Here is a 23,257-nt window from a genome sequence, read left to right on the forward strand (position 1 = left end):
GGCGTGTTTGCCATAATAATCAGCTTTGCTAAAACGAAATTGGAGTGCGCCCTGCAACCCTGCCCCCCTCCATGTCCTTGCTCCCGCACGCACCCCTGTCCCTGCCACCGTCCTGTGCCTCCGCTGTTACCACTGCTGTGAGCGGGTCTCTGCTCATAAAAGAAAATCTCCCGTAAGGCCCTGCCGGCACCTCGGCTGTTGGCGCTTCGCTGTCGTTGGAAGAGCCAGCGTGGAGGGGGTCCCCAGGGAGCCCCCAGGGCCCCTGGCGCTGGGGGTGGCACAGGGTGATGCTGGATGCTGCCGGGAGCCGCTGCAGGAGGTTTCTCGTGCCTCCCTGTGGCATGTGTGGCCATATGTCCCCCGCAGTGGGGTTGGGGTTTCCATGGGACGAGGCAGAAGGATGGCTCTGGCCAGCGCCATCCGCGCTGCTCAGCCTCCCGCAGAGCTGGGATTTCTGCCTGTCCGCCCTGGCTGAGCTCGCAGTATCTGCATAGCATCTCCAAAGCCTGGCCGCAAGGCAGGACGGTGTCCTCACCCCACCCGGCCCCCTCTCAAATCCCCGGCTTTACCCCCGTGAGCCTTTGATCGGGGAGAAACCGACTGCCACTCGCCGACCCCCGGTCACCCACCGGAGCAGAGGAGATGGACCAGCACAGTTAGAAATCCTGCTGCCGAGTCGAGTCAAGGCTCGGCTGCCCGAAGAGGTTTCTTCCGTGCGGTCTGGTGCCAGTTTGAACTGCGAGAGCTTTGCTGATGTGACTGCCGGGGCTTTTTTTTTGTCCTGGTGCACGTTTGCCATCTTCCCTAGGTGCCTCGTGTGCTAGTAGCCCAAGAGGCGCAGCCTGGGTGGACCTGGCAGACGATGAAAGGAGGTGATTTCCTACCGCAGTCTGTGTGCGGGCACGTTGCAAAACCCTCCTGTTTGGTCCCTTGCCGTTTTGGGTCAGATCCCCTTTGCCAAGGATACGCTTGCGAGGGCTACAAATGAGATGGATGGGAGCGTGCTCTGATCGGCCCTGTGTTGACAGCGCACCCTCCTCTGCGGGAGCATGAAGGGGCTTAAATAACAAATGCCCTTGAACAAGTGTAACCAAGCCACAGGTAATGTTTTACCCCCAGCAATTCCTATCCGAGGCAATTTCAGGTGTGGGCACTCTTAATCTGCTCGGGTGCAATGAAGAACAGAGTTTGGTCCGTGATCTGGCAGCACCATGGGCAAAAATCGGGTCCCACTGGAGCATTGGGATGGGGGCAATGAGTTTTTAATTCATAGTCCTCTTCACCATCGGTGTCTGGGAAGAAGAGGTTCACGATTGCTCTCTGGAATAAAGCGAGTTAAAATACTTGTTTCTCCTCTTCCCACTGTCCCGTGTTTTGAAGCGTTTCCAGGCTGTGGTGGGATTTGCTTTGAAGTTTGTGGAATAAACTCCCAGCTGGAGTGGGAAGGTGAAGAGGGAGAGGGGAGGATCAGTCACGCCAAGTGGAAGTGGTTTATTAATGAAAATATTGTTTTGTTTGTAGAAGGAAGAGTTAATTTTGCGAGAACACCTTTGAGGCTTTGCTGATAAAGCAAGAGTAACCTTTGTTCTTCCTGTTTTTCGGTAGGTTTGGATGAAAGACCGGGATCAGGTTCCTGGGGAACGGGAGATCAAAACAGCTCCACATTTGACCAAGGAAGGGTAAGGATGAAGCACAAACACTGAACTCCAACCAAAATAAACGGGGTTTTTACCATGGCTTCTCAGCGCCTGTGTTTGTGCCCAGGTTAGGTCTAACCCTGGAACAGCTTTTCTTGCCCCGTTTTGGACATTGGTTCTGTTAACCCTGTGAGGGCAGCAGCAGGGAAACGGGCCTCCCTGTCCCCATCTCCCCAGACTTTGCTGCCCTGAGGTCCCTCTGGAGAAGGTTTCTCCTCCAAAAAACTCCTGCACCCCGTGTGGGCTCCCCACGGCTGCTCACGCCTCTCCCCTCCCTGCACTCGGCTTTGGCGGGGGGACAAGGGGGGCTTCTGGCCGCGGGGTGGGAGAGGTCCCCAAATGGGGTCGCAGCCAAGCGGGTGGAGGGTTCTCACCTGATGGGCTGTGCCTTCGGCAAAGCTTGATGGGCGCCCACCACACACAGCTTTGGGAGCCCGAGGGGCCGACTGGGGCTCGCTTTGGGGGGAATTTACCACGTTGGCCGACTGAGGCACCCTTGGTGGGGATGGAGAGCATGGGAAGAGTTTCGCAGGGAAGGAGTAGAGGCTGCAACAGCATGTAACTCGGGCCTGAGGAGGGGAAGAGAGAAAAGACATTAACTTAATTGAAATGGTGTTATTTTGACAGATGCTCATGTTTTAATGGGTTTGTGTGATTCATTTTTGCAATGGCACCTTTCCCTTCCCTTAGGTCAGTGGCGGAGCAGGCGCTGTGGTATCATTTCTCATTTTTATAGGCCTTCTCCTCGCCCCTTCACCCCCCCGGCTCGGGGAGGGGGCTGCCTGGCTCTCACCTGGTGGGTGCTGAGCTGCTGGGCGAAGGCAGAAACTGCCTGAGAGCTGCCAGCATGAGGCAAACCCCCCATATGTCCCTGCTTTGGTGCCATATCCCCTCCCAACGCCACAGCCTTGCGGCTGCACTGCCCTGCTCTCCCTTGGTGTGAGGATAAGATCATTTCTGCGCCCTTTTTACGACAAGCCTTTGACTTTGACCCTTTCTGCGATGGGAGAGACTGAGCTCCGACAGCCTTGTGTTTTTGGCATTTGGCTCGTCATCCCCACGCGCCCGACGGTAACTCTCCTGTGTTGCTTCAGCAGAGCTATGGCGAAGGCCCCCACTACGGCGAGCACAGGGACCTGCCGTCTCACAACAGCATATCTTCATCACCATTCCTGGGAGCTGGACTAGTGGGTAGGTGCCTTTCAGCTGCCTGGCGGGTGTGTGGTCAAAGCAGGGGAAATCTTAACGCAGAATGGCGTGTGGTGGTGGGAGTGTTTGCACTGGCCGGTGTTGCTGTTCCCCATGTTGGACCCGCTCCAGAAGGCGTTCTCAAAGATGTGGTTAAAGGAGCTGCCGTCCAGAGGGTCTCATCAGTGCCTGACATGCGTGACAGCCGGCGTATTTTATGCACGTGATTATTTCTCCCTGCTTTACAGTAGCACCTAGAGGCAAAAGCGGAGATTGATGCCTGCCGTGCTGGCACGGGATGGGCTGAGTTTGCTCTTGGGAGCTGGTAATCAAGGGTGGAAAAGCACCAGGAGAGAGGGGGAGAAAAGACGCAGCTCATCGTTAAGGTCTTGCAACAGGCTCGTGGCTGCTTTGCTTTCCAGCCTCGCAGCCCCAGGGCGGTGCAATCTCTGCAGAGAGCTGGAGGTGCTCCCCCTCGCTGCGGTGGGGCTTGGAGGGCCTCCTCTTGTGTCCTGCAAAGCTCCGGCAGCCCTGTCCGGCTCCTCCGTCGTTCCCTGCTGCAACTGGGCAGCATGAGGAGCTTGCGGGGACTGGCGAGTGCCGTGCCGCCCTGGCCCCACCTGCTGTGCCGGAGACGGTGATCGTGCGTGACCGGATGCTTGTGACAATTTACCTAGTTACCTCTGCCAGCTCAGGGGTGGGAGGAGAGATTAAGAGCAGAAAATATCCATCCTGAAGGGCTTAGAGAGCTCTAATGACATTAGGTCAGGAATTGGGGTTAGTCCTCCCCACCTTTGCCCACGCGGTGGTGGTTAAAACCCTGCAGCGAGTGTGGAAGGAGCGGTGTCAGGGCAGGGCCCCGCAGCTAGCTGTGTTTGCTCGTGGTTTGAAGGGTGAGGTTAGAAGAGGGAATTGTGTTTGAAACAGAAAATCCCCACCATGATAGGAGGTTCCTCCTGCGGAGCTGGTCGGAAAGGGGAAGAGAGGAGCGAGGTCATGCTGGGAAGTGAGCAACCACACGTTTGCTCCTCCTGGCTCGTGTCTGGGGTGGGGGGGGCTCACTCTCAGCTCTGCTCCCCCCTTTCACGCCTCTTGCTGTTGGGGGGGATGATGTTTAATTGCCCCTTGGGGGTCCTGCGCAGGCGTGGAAGAGCGTTTCCGAGCAGCTCCCTCCTGTCCCTATGCAAGGGCGATTATTCCTTCTCATTTTCTGCCCCAGGAGGATGTAAGCAAAGCAGAAGAGATGTTTCTTAATAAGACGGGGCAGCCTTGATGCAGTTCAGCAGGGTTTCTTGGGGGTGTGCGTGGGGGGGACCCATCCCAACCCGTCCCACACCTGGGGCCAAGGCAGCCTTGAGAGTTTCCAGCCAAGAAGGAGCTGCCCGGGGAGGAACACAGAGGTTTCCCCTTTGATGTGTGCAGGGAAGACGCGTTTGGCTTCCTCTCAAAGACAGGGCTCCCAGTCTTTGGCAAGCGCCGCGGCACTCCCCAGCAAGGCTGCGAGCCCAACCGGTCCCCAGCACGTGGAGCCGGAGCTTGTGCTGCCCCGGCGGGTGATTTCCACTGGCTGTCTCCGCAGCGGAGGGCGAGCTGCAGCCTCGTGGCCGGCAGGACGGCGGGCGCGCACCGTGCCCAAGGCTCGAGTACCTGCCGGGGCTGCATCTCCCCGCGCTGGCTCAAGGTCTCAGCCGCTGGCCTGGGCGGTCGAGTGCAGCACCAGGAGCTCCACCACCGAAACAGGAGCTGGGGAGGCTGGGAGAGAGCAGCCAGGAGGGGCAGGGCACTCCTCACATTTCAAAGTTGCTTTTGTTCCCAAAATTGAATGTGGTTAAAGTAGAAAACATCAATTCCTGGAGCAGGTTCCAAAATATATAAATAAGTTTTGCTTTGCTTCTGTGCTCGGGTGCTGAGAAGGATGGACCCAGAGGAAGACCACAAGTGGGATTTTCTCTTCCTTTTTACCGAGCTGCTTCTGAAAACGTTTCAAGTGGCAAAATGATAAGTGGAAGGGGAGAGAACGGAGAAAAGAAAAAAAAAAATGGTTTTGCAGACGATAATGTAAAAGCAGTGGCAAAGTGGGAGGGAAAGGTGAGTTTTGGAAATGTGTCACTTCAGTTGCCAGTCCCTGATTTCCAGCAAGGTCCCCCCTGGGGGGCAGCAGGCTGGGCAAGCTCATGCTAATGGGGCAACTGAGTGGAACCGGTGACATTTGAAATGTAAGGAGATGTAAGGAGCAGATTAGGATGGACATGTCCGGTGGTACTGGGTGGACAAAAGGTGTGTGAGACTATCATCTAAGCCCTTCTCCAAAATCAGGATTTGTATCTCTTTCCCACTTCACCTCTATTTCTTCAAGGAAGATCAGAAACTGCTGGAAGAAACGTTTCAGGGGGAAAATGATCTGTGTTGGAAATGATGGGCATGGCCAGCTAGAGAGGGAGGCTGAGCTTTCACAAAGAAAATGTGCACATTGCTTTCCCCTGTTGGGGTGGACTCTGAGCACTGGTCTCTGCCAGCTGCCGCTCGGTTGGGGTGCTGGAATCCTCCGGGAACCCATGCCCTCCCGCTTTTGTGTTTCATGAGTCAGTGCAGTGTCCCAGAGGCAGGCTGCAGCCAGCCATCCTCTAACGATGTTCATTAGGGACAACGAGCACCCTTCCTGCAGCGAAGGGACACTGCTGGCCAGGCAGCGCTTGGAGAAATGGAGCTAAACTGTGATTTTTTTTGGCTCTATTTTCCACATGCATCTGGCAAATGGAAAGGAGGCTCCGCTCTCACCAGCCTTTGGTGGGCTGGGGAACTCCTGCCAGCCCGAGCTTTGAAGCAGTGGTCGTGTCCTTTTGAGGGTGGAGATTTCACCGGCCCCTGAAGGCTGATGGTGTTTTGGGGCCGTGGTGTGCAGGAGGAGGAGCAGGGGTGCAGCTGGGTGCTCGCCTACCCGCGTGAGCCATTTTGCCACTCACAAACTGATCTGACATGAGCAGGGGTGCGAGGAGAGAAATTTGGGAACTGCAGGGTGTAGTGGCTGTTTGGATAAAGAAGCAGTGGAATGTACAAGCTTGTTCATCCAAATTTCTTCCTGGCATGTCCCTGTGCCGGGAGCTGGGTTTGCAGGGCCGGCCAGGGAAGCTCTGGCTGCAGGTGGGTCTGGCTTGTGAGCAGCGGTGATCGTGCACGGAAGCAGCTCAGAGCATTGGTTTTAGGTGTATTTAGCTAGGGGCGTGGAAAATTGCAAGCAGTGCCAGGGCAGCAAAATCCATGAGGAGGGCAGGGCTGGAGGGATTTGCACGGCCCAGGAGAGAAGGAAAGTGGGTCTGAGTTTGAGGGGAGCAGGGCACTGCCAGCACATCCCCGAAACCCCTGCGAGACTGCATCCCTGCCTCTTGTTCCTGCTTGCCTGTCCAGGCAGGTCCCTTGTGCCATCACCCCAGCCTGTCCCTTCGTCCCCTGCCCAGGGTCCCCCCTCCCAAGTGCGGTGTGGAGGGGGCTGCTCAGCTCCTGGGGAGGAGCTGGGGGAGCACAAAGCTCTGGTGCAAAGCGCCGGACAGATTTAATCCCAGAAGGACAGCCTGTCGTTTCCTGCAAGCAGGCAGCAGTCCTGGCAGCGGGAGGTACCAGTGCTGGCGGCACGGTTGCCTGCCTGCTCATCCACGGGCAGCCCCAGTCCAACCCACTCGGGATTATCACGGGGTGCACGCCTAGTCCAAAACCGGTTTGAATTCACGTAGCACGCTTTGAAAGGAAAAGTACTGATTTCTATGCAGCTGGGCCACACGGATGTGGTATTTGGGGGTTATGGACGTTCTTTAGATGAACATACAGCATCTGGCACGATGGGAGCTTGGCTTTGGGAGGCACCTTCAGCAGGAGAGGGGTCGCACTGACGGCGGGACCTGCGGGTACTGCTCCCAGCGCTGGCCTTCCCCTGCCCTCCGAGCTCCCCGAGAGCTGTGGGTGACGCCGCTCATACATTTTTTGAAGGGGACAGCGCAAGGGCAATCTGCAATCGGATGCTTTCCAAAGCCCAGGTTCCATCTCTGCCACAGCTTCAGCTCCGCAAAGTGATGGGGAAAACCACAGCTGTCTGCAAGACTGACCGGGTGGGGAGCTCTGGCCTGTGTTGCACTGGATGGGATAACCTAAATTTAAAAAAAAAAAATCAGTCCCTGAATGGAGATCCTGTCAGTGCTCCGAATAAAAATCACCACAGGCTGCCAGACGGGGGGTCGCTGAACCCGATGAGCGGGGTGCAGTAGCAATGCATCACTCCCTCCTCCAAGTTTTCAAGCTTTGAGCCCTTGGTGCTGCTCCCCGGAGGACGAGTGACGGCCTGGTGAGGTCTGAGCATCCCAGCCTCAGGAGGGGAGAGGTGACGGGGACCATACCTGGCTGCCTGGGGTAGTGCCAGGACACAGTGCAGTGACGAACCAGCTCGTCCCAGAGGGTGAGGAGGGCTTTTCTTTTTGTTTTAAATCGCCAATCTTCAAAATCTGCCACTCTTTCACCATTCATCTTCAGCGGGGCAGGCAGGGGGGGGGGATTGCTTAAACAGCGGGACAACTGATAAGCCATAACAGATTTCTTTCTAGTAATTATTTCTAGTAATTAGCTTCTTTTCAGAGGAGTGTTTCTAATCTTGTGTGTATTGTGAGCTGTTGTGGATTGGGTTCTTCCTGGACAATGGTTTTAATCTGCCCACGGATGGGGTTTGTCACTGCTCCTGGTTTTTTAACATTTTTTTTTCTCACCCCTTTTAATCCCCAGCTGTTTTTTTCCTCCCCTTTTTCCCCAGGCCATAACTCTAATGGAATTACCGGCACGGGGATGGGGGGTGGCTCGTGGTGGGTGGCTGTGCCATGGCCGGGGCGGTGGGTGCCGGGGGCTGCACCGGGGCTCCGTTTCGGCATGTGCGGACGAGGTGATGCGGGGACACTGGTGTGAAGTCCCCACGGGCTGGCAAGGAGTGTGGGGCACTGCTCCTCGGCAAAGCACCTGCCTTCCTTCTGGCAGGCTCTGGCAAAACCCATAGGCAGCATGGAATCGCCTTTTCTTGGCTTACTTGTACACATCTGTGAGTGGGGATTGTCTTGGGGAGAGAAATGGCAAAACCACAAGTTTACTTAAAAGCGTGGTTTGCTTTGGTGGAGGTGAGATGCTGCCATGGTCCCAGGCACCGAGGCCAAACCCTGCCGCTGCCAGAGCTGTCGGCAACCCCAGGAAAGAGGAGTTTTTATTCTGCCACGTTGTCTCCAAGCCCGGGAGCAAATCTGCCTTTGGGAGGAGAGAGCGCAAATGGTGCGCAGGGGTTTCTCTGCAAAAGCCCTGGGTGAAGGCAGGCCTGGGGGAGGCTTCGTCTGAGCCTGGCACAGCCGGATCCTGCAAGAGAGAACATGCTGGTGAGAGGAGAGAGGTTGGGAAATCGCTTATTAAGCAGGGTTGAAGGCAGCGCGGGCAGGGGAAGGAGCTGGTGGGGGTGGAAAAGGCAGGAGGGGGATGCCAGGACTCGCAGCGAAGCAATGCCATAAAGAGCTGGAAATACTAAATGCTCCCAGCCAGTTTCTGGATATGCCTTGTTCAAGGTGCCCTCTGCCGTGCTTCACCTTTGCGTGCTAAAATTTGCAGAGGTAAATCCAACAGATAGGATTTCCAAAGGAAACCCCTTTCCCATTCAAGGGATTTATTCCCAGTATCTTGTGATTATTTCCCGCCCCCCCCCCCCCCCCCCCCCCCCCAGATCCCTTAACACCCATCTGCAGCATTTCAGTAATTCTGTCGGGAGCGAGATGGCATTTGGAGGGATTTCTGGCGTTTTCTGCGGAGACCTGCCTCTCTCCTGGTCCTTGCTGTGGTCCTGGGGTTTCGCCACCTTTTCTGGTCGGTGCTCCTGGGCTGGGCCTGTGAAGGAGCGACTTGGGCAAGTCCGGTTTGCCTCCTGTGCCAGCTGGCATCTCCCTGGCAGCAGAAACAGCACCTTCTGCTGGCAAGTTCAGCTTTTGCCTGTCCAACTTGTGGACTTTTTTTATTTCAATAAGCTAGATACATTCCAATCCAGAAGAGTTTGCCTTTCTTCCTTCTGCCTTGTTTTCCTAGACAACTAAATGCAAAATTTCTACTGCTGAGGTTTTTGCTGCTTTTTCCCCTTTTTATGCGATGACGAAGGGGCTGGGGCTGGCCAGGGGGCTGCCCTCCTTTTCCCAATTTCCCCTATCCATCAAGACACCCGCCGATCCAAGCGTGCAGCGGATTGTTGGTACCAAGCACGCTTGCTGTCCCACGTGAACCGAGCGAGGCATGGAAGACCCTCAGGTGAAGGTAGCGGGTTTCGGAGCAATACGGTGCAGAGCTGGCACTGGGTTGCAGCCCTTCGTCTTTCTGCGCACGTGCCAAGAGCCCTGTGGTTCAGCCTCCGAGGTTATCTGGTGACAGCAGAGGCGTTCGGCTCGGTGCTTCGCCGCTCGAGCCGTGTGTGGAAGCAGCAATATATTATCAGATGGGAGGCCTGGCTGTTGCTGACCAGATAAACTAGTGTGGCATTACCCTGTTTTTCCTCTGGTTTAGGAGTAATCGCAATCCGCCCGATGCCACAACCTGTTGAGTTATTTGTGTAACGTTGCCAGCGCTGCAGCAAATAGAGCTGCTAAGCTCTTTTAAAAATTAGGTCATTTAGGAGATCCGTCCTCTGACATTTTGACCTTTGTTTACTTAACGTTTAAGCCTCTGAAACGAAACGGCAGCGGCGCGCGGTGTGTCCAGCTGTCACTGGAAGCGAGGGGCGGTGGGATGCTGGCGTGCCGCGCTGCGACCCCCGGCACCGTCGGGAAGCTGGGGGGTGTCTCGGGTTTGGGGGTTGTAGTCGGGGAGCCCACTCTGAAATTTTGGGTTGAGTTCAAGGCCCCCATGCTAAGGTTGCAAAACCGAGCAGTCTCCTTTCTCTTCCCATCTCTCTGACCTGTGCATCAGGGGGGCTGGTTTGGGGAAATTTGCTCCCCCGCCCCCCTTCATCTGCTCCCCAAAATTTCTTAACTGCGTGGGGAGCTGCCTGCCAGCCCAAACGTCGCCCCAGTGCATTAACCTGCATCGTAGCAGGCTTCGGTGATGGCTTTAGGTTAAGCAGATTGGCAAAATCCTCCCCCTCCCAATTTTGCTTACTAAGCCAGACCGGAGGCAGGATGCGATTGCCCCTTTTCGGGGAAGGACTTTTCCCCGGGGGGTGGTGGCGGTGGCGGCGGCTGGCAGAGCCCAGCACCTCCCGGCCACATCATGGGCAGAGTCCCCTGCGCTGGCATGGGGCAGCTGCCGGCAGGGCCGTCCTGCCCTAGGTTCAAAGCCTTTTTGATCATCATCTCCCGTTTCCCTCTTCCTTTTCCCTGGTGGCACTGTTAATAAGCTGTAATTAGCAGCAGGGAAAAATTCTGCTTTTTTTTTTTTTTTTTTTTTTAATGAAAAAGTGCCTGTTCCCCACTAGAAAAGTGTCTAATTTTGCTCTGGGGAGGCCGGGGGGAACCCCAAAGCAGACTGTTGTGCTTCTGGCTGCCCTGGGCACTGTGTAGAACTATTCCCTTTCTCCCTGGTCTGGGGTCCTTCCCTGGGGCTGTCCCGCTGCCCTGGCACCCACGGGTGGTGCTTGCACAGGCTGCGGTGTGCTCTGGGGCGGTGACCACCAGGGAAGAGACTGCAAGGACATTTCAAAATGGAAACATTTCACCATGTGTGCTGGGTTTCTTTTTTTTTTTTTTTTTTTTTTTTTCGCTCCCCCCCCCCCCCTCCTTGAAAACACTATTTTCAGCAGCACGTGGGCAGGGTGAGGTTGAGCATGTTTGATAAAAGCCGTTGCTGGGTGCTAAAGTTCACTCGGCAGTGCTGGGGCACGTGGGTTCGGCTCGCACGGGGCTGCTCCTGCACAGCATCCCGGTCAGCAGGGATGCTCTGGCTGCGATGAGCCCCGAGGTCCCGGAGGAGCCTGGCTGGTGGGACCTAACGGAGGGGGCTTGGAAAGGAAGGAAAGGCTTTTCTATTGAATGGCCTGCTCTTTAGATCTGGATGGGTTTTTGGAAAGTTGAATCTCCACCAGGAAAGGGGAAGAAGGTAATTCCTGCGCTATAAGGAGCAGGAGCTCAGCTCCACACACTGCTGCTCAGTGTGCGCTGAAATTGTATTTCCTATTGTATGGAAAGCACCCGCAGAGTCTGGTCACTCATGCCTGGCTTTCAGTTTGCCCTGTCACTGCCTCTGCCAAATTTGGCTGGCTTTTTTTAATATGTCTGGAGGGATTTTTTTGCTCTGGTCTGACACTGCCAGTTTGCATGGCCACAAGCACTTCCCTGCATTGCTGCAGTTTTGGGGTTTTGCTGTTTATGGACCAGCCGAGCCCTGCTGTCCGTGAAATTAAAAGAGCTCCTGTTTTAGCAACAAGCTATTATGGGAGGCAGTCACCTCTGCAGACAGGCAGGAGGAAGCTGTGTTACGAGAGCGGGCTTCGCACCTCGGGAGGACGGGTTGGGGGGTGCACGCAAAACCTCCCCTTCCCTCTTACACAAAACCTTGTCTTTTCTTTCCTCCACTGTAGGGAAGAGCAGCGAAAGAGCCTCGTACTCCACGTTCGGAAGAGACACAGGGATGCCAGGACTAAACCAGGTAACGATAAAATGCATTGAGATTTTTTGCTTCATTTACTGGCTAAGCTGCTAGGAGTGAGAGCCTGGGAATGAAAAGGAACCTGGTGGTTTGCATCTCGTCTCTCTGCACAAGGTCCTGGAAAGCCTCTGCTCTGCTCAGAGACATCTGTTGAGTGTCGGGGGCTTATACGGGTCTGTGTTGCTGGCTCAGAAAAGTTGTCAGAGTTTAGAAATGGGGCTGTAGCAGCTTCTCAGTTCTTTTCAAAACCTCTTCAGACTCACTTATTTTATTATTGTTAATCCTGTTTCTAGCTGATTTGTATTTAATCAGATATGACCTAGCCAACACTGCCCTCGGAGGGAGTTTCAGTAAGTCGGATCCAAGCAACGCCTTTCCTTGTGTCAGGGTGGCTGTGGGCAGACGAGTGCTCCGGGAGGCACCTTCTCCCTCCAGCTGCCTGCCTCGGGGTTCTCACTTTGCCTCCGAGCACCATGCCTGGTGCTGCATGCTCTCCCTCCCCGGCTAGCATCCCTCTGTACCCCGGCCAGCATCCCCATGTCCCCCCACTCGCCAGTTGCGGGGAGGGAGAGTCCCCAAGATGGTTTCTGTGCTGTTGTAGCATCATTTCGGTGGATATCGGGCAGCGTTTTGGTTTTACGGTGGTGCTGTTGAGGCAGGACCTGCAGCAGATGCTCCTCTCCACAGTCAGGGAGGGACATGGCATGGGAGAGCTGCTTCTTGCAGCAATAACCCTGCCCTGTTGGGTCACCCCGTGTGAACCCCGGCGGAAGGACCAGGGCTGTGCCATGGGGAAAAACTTGCTTCCTGTGGGGAATACCACAGGCGTAAATCAGAGCCCGGGAACGCAGTCGACCAGCCCTGAGATAATCTAGCCTGCTACCACCAGCATCCAGAAATAGTTTTTCGGGAAGGAGCGAGTACCTCTGCTTTGATGTGTTGCTGCAACTGCCCCGTCAGTGCCTGAGCATGGCCCCGGGGAAACAGTCCCACCATTTTATTCAAGGGAGCAGCTTTTGGCTGGACAGCTTTTTATTTTATACATGTACACACACACATATTACATGTTTTAATTTTACACAAATTTGTCATAATTTCCTCTTCTCTGAACTGAGGATGTTTCCTTTGCTGAAACAGCTGTGCTGGCTGTCTGTGCCAGAGTGGATTTAATTTACCACTGAAGCTGCTAAAATAAAAATGGGACAGATGCCAAGCCTTGCTTTTTAATGTTACGGTTTTGCTGGGGTTTCATGGAGGAGGGGGAGATATAAGGTAACAGAAATGGGCTAGGCAAATGGTGCCGCGGGCCGGGAGAGGCCCTGGCGCGGGCGCACGGGTCCGGATCGGGTGGCAGAGCGGGAGACGGAGCCCGTTTGATGTGGAGGGGAGACAAAACCCCTCTTGTGCAGGGCGGTGGGAGGCGAGCGGGGCTGTCTGCGCACTCGCTGTGGCCCCCAGAACAGTTGTTGCTTCTGGCTCCAGTTTTGGGGGGGTTGACCTGGTTTTTTTTTTTTCTTTTTGAAAAGCGCTGGAAAATTGTCCGGTGACAGATGCCCTGGATGGGGAGCACGTTACTCCCCAAAACACCCTCCTCCGGGGCAGAACTGTGGCTCCCCCCTCGTTTAACCCTTAACCATATCCAGAGGCATCCCCAGGGAGAGGGAAGGGGAAGAAAATCCCTTTCTCTGGGAAATGGCTAAAATCTCAGTGCCTTTCTGGAGGTACCCACTGGAGGAGGTGGGCAGCAGCAGCCCAGCCCTCCGGGATCTCCTCCAGGGTGCTGTGCCGCTTGCTTTTCTTGGCCGTGCTGCTCCGTGGCGCGTAGCGGTTTCAGTGCAAAGGTAATATGACCGGTGGAACAGATTGCAGGAATTTCACCAGCTGTGAATACACGAGCTCCTCTTTCCCTCCCCGACCCTTTCTGGAGGAGATGGAGTTTTAAAGTAGTGGGTTTTTCTTTCCAGTTTCTCAAAAGCCTGAAATCCTCCTTTATTTCAATGTGTTGCCCTGAGAAGATGGGTCAAAGCTAAGCTTTTGTTACTTAAAGGCCCTTTGCCAGCCCTCTTAAATTCCACGTAAATACATTTAACTTTCTCCTGAGGTGAAAGGGGCAATGCCGGTGGGTGTGCTCCCAAAGCAAAGGCATGCTTGCTCCATCCCGGGAGCCAGCGAGCACCCCGGGCTCCAACTTCTGCTGGCTCCGCGCTGCTTCCCAGAGTGCCCAAGGTCAGCTGGCATAAACACGAGGGAGGAGTTTCCTCTTTTTAGAAAGAGGGATTTGACTTTTCCCTGATAAAATGCAAGAGAGAACCACCCCCAGCAGAGGCATTGCAGCTCCGTTGCATCGTCCGCGATGGGTCCGGCTGCGCGGCACTGGGGATGGGAGAGAAACCGTCAGTGCTGGCACCTTGGGCTGGGGGGACTGGGAGAGGCACAGTCAGGTGGGCTGCTGAGATGTGACACTCGAGAGATGTGACAAGCTGGGGGCTCCTGGATTTGCCGGTGGGTGAGCGCTGTATCTGTCCTCTGCCGTGGCCGGGTCCCCGATGGCATCGCGGGGGCGAGGGGCAGCACGGGGCCATTCGGTGGGATGTGCCTTTCAAGGATGGGTGGACACGTTGTGCCCATCAGGTCTGACCTGCGCCGATCACATCAGAAACTGTAATCCCTTGCTGTAAAACCTCGGAGGTGGTGAGGGAAGAGTTTTGTCCCAAGTAAGTCCGTGAGGCAGGTGGGGAGCGCTGCGTAAGGAGCCCCTCAGCCTGACGGTCACCTCCTCTTTGCCTTCAGCGGGCTGGGCTGATAACACGGTCGGCAGGGTGGGCAGCGAGGTGAGCGTGAGACCGCAACGCTCCCCACGATGGCACCTGCTAGTTTGCATCCTTGGTTTGTAGAGAGGTTCCTTGCTGGGGTCCAGCAAGGAAACACAGCTTGAAAGACCCTTTTCTAATTGCACATATGTTCCCCCACCACTATCCCCATATTTACATATTTGTTTTTCCTTTTGGCCCTTTGGCTTGTCCTTTTTTTTTTTTTTTTTTTTCCTTTCCCCCTCAGCTGAATTTGTGTGAAGGTGGCTCAAGGCAGCTCTGTTCTCTCCCAGCAAGCACAGTGGTTTTCCAGTGTAATTACATGGAAGGGCTTTTCTGTCTCCTTGTTTACAGACTGGTTTCCTGCCCAGCGAAATGGGAATTGCGAGTCCGAGCACGCTTTCCCCCACTGGGGTGAAAGGGGGGTCTCAGTATTTTTCTTACCCCAACAATCCTCGCAGGAGAGGTGCTGAGAGCAACATAGGTAAGTCGCTTCATGTCACCCTCAGGTGCCGTTGCTCTGGTTTGTCCTGCAGCTTGGTCAAGCAACCGCAGGGGCTGTTGACTGGGTGGGCACCCATGTCTGGTCTGCCTTTGGGAATGAAAGCACTGATGTTGCCATGTGGGCACGTAGGCGTGAATTTGGCATTTGCTTTTTTTTTGGGAGGGGGGTAGTGTATATATATATAAAATAAAAAAAAAAAGGGGGTGGGCGAGCTCAGAATCATGTAGAATTTCCTTCTTTCTTGAAAATATCAGTTAGGTGAAAGCAGCTAATGGCTTGAGGTTCTTCTAAAAATGCCTCCAGCCAGACTGCACATCAGTAGTCGTTCCTGGAAAACCCTGGGCCGCCTTCGAGGCTGTTTTTATGGCTGATGGCCGTCCTTGGAGTCCCTGTCCTGCTGCAAGCAAACGGGACTGCCAGGAACAAGTTGTGAAGAAGCAGCGTGAGGTCCAGGCGCTCTGCCGGGGTATGGGAGCTGTGCCCTGGGACACAGGCGGTGTTTGCTCCAGGACCTCTCCCTGCCTAACTGCCTGCTTCGATGTTCCAGAGCAGAAGTTGCCCACATCTGGATCTACCTGGGAATAAGCCATTTTTCTTTGCTTTTAACAAAGGCTAAGGTTGGGTGTGAATTTAACTTTTGAGTGAAGACAAGCCCTAGTTCTCCAGAACTTGTGTTTCTTGTCATAGTTCCTCCCTGCACCCTCCAAAGTCACTTTCTTGCTGCTATTTTGGGCTTTCCCCAGCAAACGAAACTAGAAGCGACCCAGTGTTACATGTATTTTTTCCAGTGCTTTTCAGAAAAAGGCATCCACTTTGATATTACCACTTCAAAACGTTGCTGGTTTATGTTGTCAGCCTGGAAAATGATTCTTTTGCATCAGGTCATTCTGTGTGATGAATTTCTCCTCCTGAGCTACAACCCGGCAGAGTCCCTGGCTTGGCAGACTTGCTGCGTTAGCATCCTGCACCCCCCCCCAGCTGGGGCTTTCCTTAATTATGAACTAAAAAAAACCCCAAATTTTTAACCAGTGCTTCCCCTTGCGCCACTCCTTGGGATGTTTCCCCCACCGCCTCCCTGAGCCATTTGTCTCCCTTCCCCCAGGACACTGTGTCCTCCCTGCTTGGAGCTGGACCTGCCTTCCTGCAGCAGTGAAGCTTTCCCAAGTATATTACTGTATAAGGAGCAAATGCAAACACCACCCCATCCCTGCATTTGTTCTCTTTCTGCATCCTCTCTCCACAAACCCATTTCAAGTTAAATTGTTTCCAAAAAAAACCCCAACAAGGGGTTATTTATGGGCTCAGTCTCTTCCAAAGAGCAAGTGCAGCCCTTCTCTGCATGGTGAGCACCTCTTATTGCAGTGTTTTGGGAGAGACTGCCCTGTGAACTTTGTTTATGGGTGAAACCTGCCCTCAAAGGGTGCAGACGAGACGAGGAGGAGAGGTTCATCCTCAGACATTTTCACTATTGATGAATTCCTTGGCTATGGGGCATTTGGGATCTGAGCCCTATTTGTACCTGCATCTTCCACCCTTGGAGACTTTTAGCTGTAGCTTGTTGTTTTCCCTCCTGCTAATCCCCTTCAAAAATTAGATCCTCTCTTCTTTTCCTTAAACCAGATGGACAGCCCAAAAAGGTTCGGAAGGTGCCTCCTGGACTCCCCTCCTCGGTAAGTGGCAGGAGCGTTTTCCCTGCAGGTATCCCCTCCCCGTTCCTCCATCCCCTGGGCATCCCTGCTGCCTTTGCCACAAGAGCTGCCGGCCCTGTGGGTCCAGCCACCCCAAACATCGAGGGCTTGGATTTTAGCAGGATGGGCAAGGGTTTTCTCAGCTACAGCTTCCTATGTAGGAGGAATGAGGAAGCACTGTGAGACTGTGTTGCTGGGGCACTGATGGGAGAGAAGGAGCCGCAATGCTCCGGGACCCACCGCCTCCTGCCCTCGCTGGCTCTCGTCTGTTTGACGTTATGTCGCGAGTGCCCGAGTGAAATGTAATATTTGGTGTGATCGGATTTCACTCCAGAAGGGAAACCAAACCAGTTGTAATGCGGGCAGGCAGCTGGGGCTGCTCCAGGTGTGCGCGCTGCCTGGGCTGTTTTATAAGAAAGCCGAGCAGCCTGTAGGAATATGTTAGCCATGCTCCCGCGGCTGTTACAGGGGAATAAACTGAACAATGTCTTTGTGGCTAGAAGTAATGGGATCTCCAGGAAAGCTAATTGGAGCAGGCTGGAGGGTTCCTGCAGGAATATGGGAGCTGTCTGGCTGTGCGGCAGCCGAGGCTGCATTCCTCGCTGGAGCGTTTGCGTGCTTGCAGGGGGACGGGCGGGCTCTGTTCTGCGGGCGAGCTGGAGCCCAGGCTGGGGCTGCGCTGGAGACGTGCCCTTGCCCGAGCGTGTCGTGCCGCTCGCTCCCAAAGCTGATGCTGATGTGATGGGAAGCAGGCGCCCGTTCCCCGGGGAACACCCTTGTGTGTCCACCCGTGGGGGAAATCTCGTGCTGTGGCGTTCCCTCGCTTGGTCTGTAACCTCCACTATGGGGTCTGCCTTCGGAAATGGACCCTGAGATGCCGATGTTGGGAGGACGGAGGGAGAGGAAGGCACTGAGAGCTTGCCGGATTGGGCTTACAGACTGGAGGGTATTGGAGGTTCCATGTGGACCCACATCATGCAGAAACCAGCTCCAGTCAGCCGTGCCGAGTTGCTCCAAGAGTCTATGTTTTAACAGGGAAAACGTGCTCAAAGCAGAATCCATATCGCTGCGTTGAGTTTCTGTGTGAAATTCGGAGCTCTTAAACTCCGGTCGACATGTGGGGGAAAACATCGCTCCCAACAAATGGCCCTTTATTGGCCTCAGATTTCAAAGGTGATGGGTCTTGCTGCCCATCGTGCTGGCAGTGCCCTAAAGGGCCCTGATTCCCACAGGAAGAGCCGCTCGGCATTTGCCAAAACTCAGGCCCCTTCCCTGTGTCTGAGCCGACTCCGGCACACCGGCTTTTGCAGCCCAGAAAGCACTGGCTCTCGCCTTGGCTGCCCCTTGACCGCAAAGCTCCAGTTTTTGGTGTACGGACTGATGCTGCCTCTTCCTGCTGCCCTCTCGTTGCTGTGACCTGTGGCTTCTTGGTTTGTTTTTGGACTTCCTACACCCGGGGACAGAAATGGGCACCGAGGTGGCGAGAGAGGTGTGGAGCAGAAGGAGTTGCCGGGCTCAAAGGCAGCGGATCAAAGGCTCTTTCTTGTCTGACTCTTCTGCGCAGGAGCCCGCCCCGTGTTATCGCTGGACCCCGTGCAAAATAAATAGGTTAATCAGCATCTTATTAAAATAAAGTGCTTTAATCTGTAATTCCCTAGCTGCTTTGAAAATTCAGAGAGGTCAGCGGCTGGAATAGTTGAGGGTGGCTGAAAGGGGAGTGATTCTGCCAAAGGCACCAAGAGACATTGGTGGCATGAGATGGTTGAAGAGGGATGCGAAACGGGATGCCGGGTCCGAGCGGCTCTGACTGCGGAGGGGCGCGGAGGGACCTGCGCTTGTAACCCACGGCCCTTTGGGGTTAGTTCTTGTGAAATAGGTGCCGGGCTGGGGCAGTGGCATGTGCCGGGGCTGCCCCCTGGGCACGGAGACCCTTCGAGCGTTCCTGCGACATGCAGCTGGAAAGCAGAGTTAGCGCTCGCGGTCGTGCTCCTCCGCAGGCTGGTGTGTCCGGGCACAGGACCCGGGGCTGGATGAGGCTCCCGAGCCCCGGCTGCACATCGGCTGGCTTTGCCAGAGGAAGCCAAGGAGGGATTTTGTGCAAGACGGTTCCTGCGGGATTTTGTTGCCGCAGCGAGTGCGGTGGCCGGGAGCCGTTTCAGCCTGCGAATTCACAGTCTGGTCACTGCTCTGTTTAGCTTTAGTCTGCCTGAAGTCCCACCCCAGTTCGTGCATTTAAGCAAGAAAAACAGGGAGGGGGGAAAAAAAAAACAACCCAACACCACAAAGCCCTTCGAATCCCAGCGTTGGGGCTTTTCAAGCGGCTCTCTCGCCGCGCTGGCAATTTTAGCCGGAGGAAATGACCTCACCTGGAGGTCCCCGAGGCCGCCGCCGGCTCGAGGGCTGGGGCCGTGGGGTGGGGAGCGGGGACCTGGCGCTGATTTACCGTTTCCTGCGGCGCTTGGCCGGTGGCCGCCGGCTCGGCCGTCTCCCCCGCACGCAGCGGGGCTGGGATGCTCTTCGTTCGGCCGGTGCGGGGAAGAGCGGGGTTGGGTTTTCGCAGCCTCCCGTGCGTTGAGCAGGGAAATGAAGGATTTGGAGGGGCCAGGGTCATTCCTGGGGTGAAACCCAGCCCCCTCGGGATCCGACAGGAGATGGGGAGGGGGGTCGGGAATGGCGGAGCGGGGCGGATATGCAGCAAGGCGAACTCCCCCTCTGCTTTGCGACCCTGGTGCGCTCATCCCTGCTATTTCATTCTTCTTATTTTCGCTCTGGATTTATTAAATGGATGTTGCAGCTCGCCGCGGCCCCCCCGCGCTCGCTCCGCTGCCGCACAGCTGCCTCGCGCGCTGGCCAGGTGCCAGCCCCTGGCAGATGGCGCGGGGCTATTAGACGTGCTTCATTCGATTCCCTGTCCCAGCTCCCGCTATTTAATCAAATTATAGGAAAAGTCAATTTACTGGATTCTTGTTCTCTGCAGCCTCCTCCATTCCCCTGCTCTCCCCGGCCGCACGCGCTGCCCACGCGCGGCTCCGTGCGCCCGCTTCACCCCGACGCTGTCCTGCGATGCCACGCAAAGGCGAAGTGCCGTGAATTTTCTTTTTTGAACGAGGGACGAAGGGCAGCTGCCAGCGTCTGTCAGGTTTTTCCCTTCCCCCTCTCTTTATTTTTATTTCTTTTTTTTCTTTATTTTACAAGTTCCCCAGTCTCGATCTGTAGCACCAATGCCCGCAAGTTGCTTTCAGCTCCCCATTGCCCTGCGGTGTCCAACTACCCGCTGCCCAAGAGCCGATGGGTGGCGAGGGGCTGGGGCTGCCCCCGGGGCTCTGAACCCCCCCAGCTTTGAGGGAAGCTGCTCCGAGAAGCAGGAACTGGGGCTGCTAGGGGAAAACGAAGCGATATATTTAAGTGCAATCACTGGTGCTTTACAGAGCTCTTTTTTTTTTTTTTTTTTTTTTTTTTTTTTTAACAAAAAGACCCCTATTTTCTATTACCCTCCCACAATAAAAGAAGAAATTTTTGGCGTTCTGGGCACTTACAGAAATAGAGAATGATTTTGCCCCTTCTTGCTGGGTGAGACAAGGGGTCACAGGGAGTTGGCTGGGTGTGGGGAAAGAGAAACTCAGGGCAGGTTTCCTTTCCAAAGAGAGCTGTGTCTTCCAGGCAGAGCTGGCTGAGCGTACCCAGCCAGCCTCCTGCACCCGCCTCTGCTTTCGTGTGTATTTAAAAAAAAAATTATTAGTGGTTTCAGAATGAATCAATGGGGATGAAAATAAGTTGTAACAAAAGTTCTCACGTAATTTTAAGTGGCATTTCAGTTTCTTTGCGTGTTGAATTTCTGCTTTAAAAAAAAAAGGATGTTTTTGCACGGGCACAAGATGATTTTTGGTAAGGGCTTTCTAGGATGGGTTTGGTTAATTTAGAAGAAAAAAAAAAAAAGCCTTTTCTTTTGCTTAATATGCTGTTAAATAACGTAGCTGAACGGTGCTGCAGAAATCTGGCCAAAAGCTGTCCGAGAGCCATCCCCTCCCGTGTGATATCCCTTTTGAGGGACTGCTCAGCCCTCAGCTTCCCCCATGCCTCAGTTTCCCCTCGAGCAGGATGGGCTGATCTCTGTGAAGGGTTTGAGCAGAGGCTGTGCTCAGGAGCGGCTGCTGCCGTCACGGTGCCGCAGCCCAGCACACGGCAGGGTCGGCGCAGGGGCGCGCAGGTCCCGAAGCCTCGTCCGTCCCTCTTGCCTCCTCCCAGCCCGCGCCCTTGGGTGCGGGGTTAGCACACAGAAATGACAGCTTTTGCGGTTACCCATAAAAAGTTATAACCGCAGAAAAAGGAACTAGAGCAGAGAGTTGAAACTTCTGCTGGCGCCGGCATCTTCTGTAGGAGGGGGCTGCAGGGGTCCGCGATGTTACGGGAAGGCAGATGGGACGTGTCTGTGTGACGGCCCCGTACCCGGTGCCGCTCCCTGGCAGAGCCGTGACTTTGGCTGAGCTGCTTCGGTTCCCCCTGGCTTTGCTGTGGGACTGACTGTCCTCTGCTTCGATGAATAAAAGTGAAGCTGCATGGGGTGGGGTGACCCGTGGGGAGGATGCGGGGCCATGGAGTGGCCAAGCACTTCTCTTTAACCCCTTTTCTGCCCCGCAGGTGTATCCATCCAACTCAGGTGATGACTACAGCAGGGATCCAGCTGGATATACTCCCTCAAAACCTCCCAGCACTGTGTATCCCGGAGCCTTTTATATGGCAGGTGAGTTATTAACAACCCCGGCAGGAGTTGCACAGCATGTGAGATGGAGGGAGCTCGGGGCAGGAGTGCATGAGACACGAAGCAGCCCTGAAATGGCTCCGATTTGCTCAGCAGGTGATGCTCAGCGTAGGCAGGACGCAATGGGGACGGACGCAGCCCCTCAGCCCGGGCTGACTTGCCGCCATGTGGGCAGCGTCTCTGCCCCGCTCAGCCCTGGTTTTCCTTCCAGACGGGCTCCATAACTCGCCAGACCTGTGGAGTTCACCGGGTGCCATGAGCCAGTCGAGTTACGGTGCCATGCTGGGCAGCTCCTCCTCCCCACTCCCGCAGTCCAGTGGCTTCAACAGTTTACATCAGCACGAACGCATGGTAACGCGTCCCCGCGCTGCCCCGCGGGCGGGCTGGGGGGCTCCGCTCGGCCGGCCAGCGGCAGCGCGTCACCTCGTCCCGTCGCTGTCGGCTTGGGGCGGCTGCCGACAGGCAGGACCTGGGTCCTGGCCCGGACGCCGAAGCCCGGCAGCCTTTCAAGGGCATCTCTCACCCCTCTCCCCCTCTCTGCCAGAACTACCAGCTTCATTCAGGAGAGGTTAACGGCGGACTCCCCTCTGTGTCTGGCTTTTCCTCTGCCTCCACGCCGTACGGTGTCTCCAGTCACACCCCCCCGATCAGCGGGACAGACAGCATGATGGGTACGTACGGTCCTCGGGCGCACGGTGGTCTCCAGCATGACCCCTCTTGCTCCACTGCCACGCAGAGGCTTAACTGGAAAATCAAAAGTCTTGTGCAAACCTCTGACGCTCGAGGCTGTGATATACGTGTCCAGTGTACCCAGGCGCTTTTTATCCCTTGTGTGTCACCTGGGCATGGAGTTACTGCGTGAGGAAGAGGCGCAGCGAGGTTATTGGTGCTGGATACCCGGGCAGGCTGTAGCAGGGAAACAGGGTGCTGGCTTGGGGGTTTACACCTCGCTTGGTGGATCTGGGAGGAGACCAGGATCTGTGACATTATCTCTTGGAGGTGCCATGGCTTAAATGAGTTGCGGGAAGGATTTGCACCTGCGTTGCGGGAAGGCGGGGGTATGTGTGAAGCTGTTCATCTAAATCTGGAATAGGAATGTTTGTGCTGCATTTGGATACCACGTTAAACCCCCGAGTGCTTTAATCTCTAACCCTGTTGAACCTGTTACAAAACCTGTTACTGAAATGAACTCGTGTTCCCCAGGAAATGAAGAGCCTGACCTTGATTTGTAGAAAAAACCTTGTTGAGAGGAAGGGAAGCAAGTTTGGGATTGTAGGGGCTTAAGATGCCCTGCGAAAATAGGCCGTGCTGCAGCAGAGACATTTGATCGCGATGGCATGACACCTTCGACCCAGCATCTTATAAAGATGTTCCTGCAGCCCCACGAAAGCTGCCGGGGTGTGTGTGCCCTTGTCTGGGCTGCTCTGAGCTCGGCATCCATATAATTTTCAAGCAAAGCAGTAAGAGCAAGAAGTTTCAATCTCAGAGCAGGTGACCCCAGAGAAGGTCTTGTACAGGTGCCTTGTCCTGCTGCATTTCTAGTGCCCTGGCAGTGATGTCTGTGTCCTCTCTCAGCAGGTAACAGAGGAACCACAGCTGGGAGCTCAGGAGACGCGCTCGGGAAGGCACTAGCTTCAGTAAGAATTTCTGCAGATCCTTGACCCGGTCCCTATCCTGTTGCAGCGTTGGACCTCCCCTCTATAACAGGGACCCCCTAGGCAGCAGGGAAGATGCACATGTTGAGAACTTTGGGTGAATGCACCCCAAAAACGTGGCAGCCTCTGAGGGGAGGGTTTTCCGCCCTCTGTGTGTGCCATCCTGAGTCCTGGCACTGTGCAAAAGCACGTTTTGGCAGATGGGGAAGCTGAGGCACTGGACGTTATGGTGGCCCTGGGGACCCGTGCCCATGAGCTGGCTCTGCAGCCAGCTGGTCTGGCACATGGTACATCGCACAGCCTGGTACTGGTCTGGCAAGA

At 55.2% G+C, this 23,257-nt stretch overlaps 1 protein-coding gene across 31 annotated transcripts in view; it reads left to right on the forward strand.

The window, feature by feature from the left end:
• The window catches only part of TCF3 (transcription factor 3), an 82,168-nt gene that overhangs the window by 40,482 nt on the left and 18,429 nt on the right, over nucleotides 1-23,257 (forward strand). For 19 of the 31 annotated variants that reach the window (XM_030032015.2, XM_030032039.2, XM_030032018.2 and 16 more), the window contains 9 exons: nucleotides 1,606-1,679; nucleotides 2,792-2,888; nucleotides 11,452-11,519; nucleotides 14,684-14,813; nucleotides 16,455-16,504; nucleotides 21,161-21,263; nucleotides 21,493-21,632; nucleotides 21,826-21,952; nucleotides 22,857-22,918. In XM_030032015.2, the coding sequence (XP_029887875.1) occupies nucleotides 1,606-1,679; nucleotides 2,792-2,888; nucleotides 11,452-11,519; nucleotides 14,684-14,813; nucleotides 16,455-16,504; nucleotides 21,161-21,263; nucleotides 21,493-21,632; nucleotides 21,826-21,952; nucleotides 22,857-22,918 (851 nt within the window). The remainder of the gene's footprint in view (nucleotides 1-1,605; nucleotides 1,680-2,791; nucleotides 2,889-11,451; nucleotides 11,520-14,683; nucleotides 14,814-16,454; nucleotides 16,505-21,160; nucleotides 21,264-21,492; nucleotides 21,633-21,825; nucleotides 21,953-22,856; nucleotides 22,919-23,257) is intronic. The other 12 variants (XM_030032045.2, XM_030032023.2, XM_030032022.2 and 9 more) reach the window with 3 other exon arrangements.

This window comes from Aquila chrysaetos, chromosome 12 (assembly GCF_900496995.4).
Source record: "Aquila chrysaetos chrysaetos chromosome 12, bAquChr1.4, whole genome shotgun sequence".
NCBI classification, from domain to species: Eukaryota; Metazoa; Chordata; class Aves; order Accipitriformes; family Accipitridae; genus Aquila; species Aquila chrysaetos.